The 6,558-nt window shown below is 43.7% G+C and overlaps 1 protein-coding gene across 1 annotated transcript; it reads right to left on the bottom strand.

Moving 5' to 3' along the window:
- Nucleotides 1–1,279: 1,279 nt before the first annotated feature.
- LOC149154466 (uncharacterized) lies at nucleotides 1,280–4,053 on the bottom strand. Its single transcript, XM_089444150.1, has 2 exons — nucleotides 2,828–4,053; nucleotides 1,280–2,729 (listed from the first exon to the last, which is right to left on the bottom strand). The coding sequence occupies exons 1-2, from the start codon at nucleotides 4,051–4,053 to the stop codon at nucleotides 1,280–1,282; spliced, it is 2,676 nt and encodes an 891-aa protein (XP_089300276.1).
- Between the last annotated feature and the right edge of the window lie 2,505 nt (nucleotides 4,054–6,558).

Here is a 6,558-nt window from a genome sequence, read left to right as displayed (position 1 = left end):
AGGTCGAATTGGGCATTTGGATGGCGTTTTCTAGACACCTGGTGCGGGGGCCCCTGAAGTATTTCTTCCAGATTGCAATTTGAGCCCATCCCGGGTTGGGTGCAGTGATTTTCCAAAGGATCTTTGCTGCCATTGCCACATTCTGTTGGCAGAGTTTTTTGAATTTTAAACCCCCCTCCCACAGCGGCTTGGTTATGATTTCCCAGCTAATTAGAGGAATTTTTTTCCCATTATTTTTTCCTCCCTGCCAGAAGAATCTCCTGATGAATTCTTCCATTTTTTTGATGATAGTTACCGGAGCAAGGAGGGCAGTGAACTGGAATAGAGGGAGACTGTGTAGCACTGATTTGATTAATACTGATTTCCCAGCAGAGTTTAACCAAGTGTAGCCCCAGGCTTGGGTTTTTGATTTGAATTTTTCCAACTGTGGAAGCCAGTCTTTACATGATAGTTTTTTGAGGTGCACAGGTAGTCCCAAGTATTTGAACGATGCCCAGGAAGAAGAGGCTGCAAAGCCCAAGCATCTTGAGATATCAGACAATGCCCTTGGTGTAATGTTCCAACTGTATATATGACATTTGCTCTTATTTACAGCACAGCCTGTAGCTTTGCTGAGTTCATCTAAAACCCCTTTGAATTTTGATGCAGAGGAGAGCGTGGCAGGGCCCAGGAGTAATGTGTCGTCCGCGAACAGTGCATGGTTTATATTTTTTTCCCCTCTTGCGATGCACAGTCCGTTGATATCTTGATCTTGCATTCTTTTGTTTAGCAGGAAACTGAGGACGGAAGCTTGGATGACAAAAAGCAGAGGGGATAGAGGGCACCCCTGCCTTAGTCCTCTCGAAGCTTTGAAGAAATCTGTGGCTCTTCCATTCACTAATGGGGCGATCCATGGCTCCGAGATGCATGCCCGGATCCATTTGATGAACTTTTCTCCAAACCCGAATTTATTCATAACATTTAACAAAAAACTATGATTTACTCTATCAAATGCATTGGCTAAGTCGAGTTTGATTGCCATACCTTTCTCTTTACGACGAAGACTTGAGTGAATTGCCTCTTGGACGAGAAGGTAATTATCCACGATCTGCCTTCCTTGGATGAAGCCTCCTTGATTCTCAGGGATTATTTTGGGAAGAATGGGCTTCAATCGATTTGCTATTATTCTGGTAATTAATTTGTATCCAATGTTACATAGAGAGATCGGGCGAAATCTGCTGAAGGTGTTGGCGCCTTTTTCCTTGGGAATAAGGGCTAAGAAAGCAGAATTTGTGCTGCGTCATATCTTCTGAGTATTCTGAGATTTTTGCACCATTATGTGCAAGTCCTTTTCTATAATCGGCCAGCAGACTTGAAGAAATCTAGCTGTGAAGCCATCCGGCCCTGGGGCCTTATCTGAATCCATATCAAAAAGGGCTTTTTCACCTTCCTCTTTGGTGATTTTGGCCTCAAGAGATTCCTTTGTTTGTTGATTTATTATAGAGGGTACAACATCTAGCAGATCTGAGTTTTGATTCGGATCCTTGTCCTCACTATACAAGCTTTGGAAGTGTAAATACGTTGTTTTCTTTATATATTCAAAATCTTTATGAATGACATTATCTGCTTTTATCTCATAAATAGAGTTATGGCATTTCCTTACCAGGGTTTGTTTATGAAAAAAGGCAGTATTCCTATCCCCAGCTTTGAGCCAGAGATTGCGGGATTTCAGCCTCCAGAATTCTTCTTCAGCTAGGCAGGCCTTGTGATAGCTTTGCTGCAAATGAGATTCCTGTTCAATCACCTCCTTAGTAATAGTGCCCTTCTCCATGCTCTTTTGGTGGGAATCCAGCAAGATTTTCAAGGATTTTCTTTCTGTGGTCGGATTAGACAGAGTTTTTGCCCATCTTTTGAGATCCCCTTTTAATCTTCTGAGCTTTTCTTCCCATATGTAGAAAGGTGAGCCTTTGACCGCCTGGATCCAACTGTCCTTGACAATTTTCAAAAAGGCTGGCTCCTTAATCCAAAGCGGGCTGAAGCGAAAAGGGATAGGGCCCAGGTCCAGATGGGCTAGAAGCTCAAGTTTAATGGGCTTGTGGTCCGAAATGCTATTAGGAAGAATGAGCATTCGAGGTTCTAGTCCTAGCAGCGAAAAGGAACTTTGAATAAAGAATCTATCTAGCCTGGTAGCTATATGGCCTGGGCCTAATCTTTTATTAGACCAAGAGTACTTACCGGAAGAGGGTTTGATATCCAGCATGTCCCAATCTTGCAAGATGTCCTCCGCCCATTCCCTTGCTAGATCTCGTACTATGTTGCCTCCCCTTTTTTCGGAAGAATGTAGGGTGAGATTGAGATCTCCAGCTATTATGATATTCTCCATGTTTACCAAATCAGCTTGCTGACTTATGGAATCCCATTTTTTTTTTTCCCCAGCGATTGTTGGAGAGTAAACATTAAAAAGACAAAAAATTTCCTTGGTGACTAAATTCTGCATTTTCAGCAGTAACCAGTGGGTATTTCTGACCTCGAATATGACTGCAAATTTACTCATATTCCATACAGTGGCAATTCCTCCCGAGGCACCTCGGGCAGAGATTGCTCTTGCTTCACTTTTATACCAGATTTTCTTACTTGATTGGATGAAGACAGTGTCTTCCAGCTTTGTCTCCTGGACCAGAAGAATGTCTGGGGTTTCTGTTCTGATTAAATTTCCGATTGCTTCTTCCTTAGTTTTTCTCCCCATACCTCTGCAGTTCCAGGAGATAATCTTCATTATTTATGTTTCTGATGGGCTCCCTTGGAGCCTTGGATCTGACTTTTCAACATCTTTGACTTTGGTGCCAACAGTTTTTCCAATGTTGGTTGGCTGCCCTGTAGTTTTTCTCTGTAGGTTTCCTGCTCCCTTTTTTCTTTGTCCATTTTCCGTCCTCTGGTAGATCTTCTTACTGAGGTTTGAGACTCACCTATTTCCCCTTCCTCTTCTGATTCTTCTGTTTCAGGTTCTTCTTCCTCCCCTACTGGATTCTTGCCGTTTGGATCTTTGATGGAGGGAGAGGGGTTACCTTTTTCTGGAGGAGTTGATTTATGACCTTCAGTCTCCTGGACCATTTCTGTTTCTTTTTGGATCTCGATCTCCTGAGTGCCCTCTGTTTGCGAACTCAGAGGGTCGAATTTGTTTTCTGACGCAGTCTTGGTTGGAATCTGGTGAGTAGAATTCTGATGGTTCCCTTTGCCAGAAGGGCCTCCCTGTTTCTGATTTTTTGGGTGAGCTTTGGATCTCTTGACTTGGTTCCATCCGTCCTCCTTCCCTTGCGCTGTCTCATTGATGGAAGGGCAATCTCTGGCGAAATGCCCATAGACATGGCATTTTCGACATTTGAAAGGCAACTGTTCATAATCCAATTTCTGAAGGTGCGTCCAACTTCCGACCTTTAAGGTAATGGCCTCTGGTAACCCTTCCTCTAGATCCACCACTACGCAAATCCTGGCGCAGTCATATTGATCTTTGTTGTTAGCTCGGCCTATGAATTTCCCCAGGGCATTGCCAATATGTCTCAATGAATCCCAGTTCCAACAGTGAACCGGGAGATTTGGGAGCCTGACCCATACTGGGACTGCTTTGGGCACATCGACTGTTGGATCAAAGTCCGGGGTCCAGTTGTTTAGGTACAACCCCTGAGGACCCATGAAATAGGGGCTGTTTTGGAAGATCAGCTCCTTGTCTTCTTTAGATGTGAATTCGAACAGGAAAAATCCCCTTCCCAGAAAGTATGAGGTGACATTTTCTTTGATAAGCGGCGCCCAGTTTCTGTTAACCCAGTTCTCGGTGGATTTTAGAGATGGCCATAAACCCGTAAACTGGCCGATAAGAGCCCGTTCAGCTAACGACATTGCGACTTGGATTGGGGTTTCAGGAGGAAGAGAGATCACCGGGATTTCATCTAATTTTTTAACAAACTTCGCTGCCTCTGAAGTCCTCTTCTTTGGGAGGCCATCCAGGAGCTGGGAGAAGGCCTCAACTGGCGATCTTGGCGGGGGAGGCGGGGACTGAGGGGAGCCCAACCCCTCCATTGAGAAAGCTGGGGGGTTAGAACCCGGCAACATCCATTAACCGCAGCATACAGAGGCTCATGAATCAGGATGCGAGTCCGATCTGATGCGCTGGGCGATCCACGAGGCCAACCACTGCATGCAACGTAGGGAGGCTCAGACACCAAACCGATCCTGAGGCGGACAGATTGTTCAGGCACGCATGGGACTCCTCGAGCTTAGACACCGAACCGATCCTGAGGCAGACAGATTGAGCAGTCCGATCTGCTACTCCAAGATGGACGCGCAAGGGCCAGCCACTGCATGAAGCGCAGGGAGGCTGAGGACGAGATCCGGCGAACTTTATTGAATCTCTCTAATACATTACTTCATTGTCAACCCAACATTCTTCGCACTAGAGTTCGTTGTTGGGGGATCTAAATATACCCTTTTTTATGACTCATGGTTACCTGATTACCAGAGAGAAAAACAAAAATAAACTATGACTGAGCATAAGTGCGAAATTTGTGGGTTGAGTGTCTAGGTTTTACAGGGATTTGGACCGAAACTTTAGCGTTTTGGCAGGATGGGGGATCCAGAAATGATTGATTACGCTAGTAATCTGGATCATGTGATTTTTTTTTTTTGTTTCTGATGAGGAGTTTCGACATGCAAGGGTAGTTACAAATCAACTTGGTGGGTCCATTGAAAAGGGATCGATTGTTGTAGGAGGTTTTGTGTCACAAGTTTGCTAGTCTTTTAAGCCAAAAAGTGGGGTTTTTGGGCCTGGTAGATCGAATTTTTTTAACCAAATATTACCCTGAATTTTACCACATCTCAAGATTTCGATGGGCCAACAACTTTGAAAAAAATGAGGGTTTATAACTTTATGGAACCTCCATTCTTTGGTGGGTTAGGCTTTCCTATACAGGGGGTGAATCCAACCAGTTTTCTAGGTTTTGGGTTGGGAAACCCTTCAGACTTTTCTGTGTCCAGGGGGACCTTACCTTCTTTTTCTACTGATGTGAGCTTCCATTCGTTGGTTTTGGGGCAGGTTTCAACATTAGAACAAGTGATGTGATGGTTTTCAACCTGCTACGAGCAGTTTCCTGAGATCCCTCTTGGTGGATGAGGATGCTAGTGAAATAAGGCATGAATTATGTGGTGGTAAGTTAAAGGAAGGTGGCAGTGAGGAAGTATCCCATTTGCATGCAAAAGGGAAGTTTGGTTCAAGGAAAATCACAAATAAAAATAAGGTTCTAAAGTGTGAAAAAAACCCAACCACTTATAACCTCAATATGGGGGATGATGTAGAAATGGAACAAGCAGAGCTCCTGGCAGAGAAGTCCCTGGTTGGGATATCCAAAGGAAAAAAATAAATAGCATTAATATTTTATAGTAGTGGCTCACAATCACGATAGTCCTAAAGGTAACTTCTCCTCTCGAAATTTTTACTCTTGTAAAGGATTGGATTTAAATAAACATTAACTCACATGAGGATGCAATAAAAATTTCCAACTTTGTTTGGTCCATCAATTTGACCCCCATATTGTTTAAATTTTGGACCCTCCTTTTTGATGCAAGTTGAGAGCAGATTGATGTGGTTCCCTGATCCAAGTGGATATTGGTGGCCACCCGCCAAGTCCACTTGGACTGCCACCATTGTTTCTTTCAGCGTTTTAGTTTCCTTAATTGTAGCATAGTTTACTATTTTTAGCAGTTTTTCGGGTCTTGAACTTCCGGAGCCGTTTTAAGGCCCTAAATGATGTTTTTTGGGAAAAATGGGAGCAACATGGGTCCATGGACCGATGTTTCTCTTCCCAAAGTTGTAGTTCTCAGATAGATCTTTCTAACGAGATATTGTGCGCATCAAATGGAGATCGTATGCCAAAGTTACGACCCCGAGAAGTTGATGTACCAATTTACCCAAATGGGGCACACATTTTGGCATTTCATCTTCTAGGGTTAGGTTTTTGGGTGTTTAGGGTTTTCCATTGTTTCTCAACAATAAATAGGCCTTCGAGCCTCATTGTAACACAGTTCAGAGGCATGTAGCCACCACATCTCTTCTCAGAGATAAGCTACCATCGTCGTAGCTAGTTTATTTCCATTTCTGTTTGTAAGCATATTTCAATATTTTACAGTAATGAAATGAAGTATTATTTCTGCTGCATCTCTATATGTATGGTTATATCTGTAATTTTTTGTGAGATTGTTTCAATCCGGATCAGTTGTATCAGAGCGGTCTGCTATTTCTCTGTCTTTATTTGCATGTCCCCAATGAGGTCAGGATATAAGGAGTTAGGGCTTGAACTGGTCGAACCTTTACATGACCAACCTCGCAAATCCCGATGGCCACCCATGGCGGATGAAAAGAAAGATGAGGGGGTAGGAGATCCTATCAAGATCTTGCTCGAAGAGGCCCTCGAGTGACAGAGGAACGCGGTGATGGACAACTTTGCCTAGATCCTTCAGCGACTACCTAGGGGCGACACATCTACTTCCAGCAGCTACTCTGGAAGCACCAAACCCTTTAAGGTAGAAGTT

Source organism: Pinus tabuliformis, chromosome 9, assembly GCF_031772625.1.
Source record: "Pinus tabuliformis cultivar Carrire ecotype Pingquan chromosome 9, CPIR1, whole genome shotgun sequence".
NCBI lineage: Eukaryota > Viridiplantae > Streptophyta > Pinopsida > Pinales > Pinaceae > Pinus > Pinus tabuliformis.
This window is presented reverse-complemented; position numbering and strand designations above follow the sequence as displayed.

What these genes read in the sequence shown, in the direction of transcription:
- LOC149154466 (XM_089444150.1), bottom strand. Translation starts at nt 4,053, where the DNA reads ATGGAGGGGTTGGGCTCCCCTCAGTCCCCGCCTCCCCCGCCAAGATCG. An exon ending in CAACCAACATTGGAAAAACT is followed by an intron (nt 2,730 to 2,827) that starts GTTGGCACCAAA and finishes CTGGAACTGCAG; the next exon opens with AGGTATGGGGAGAAAAACTA.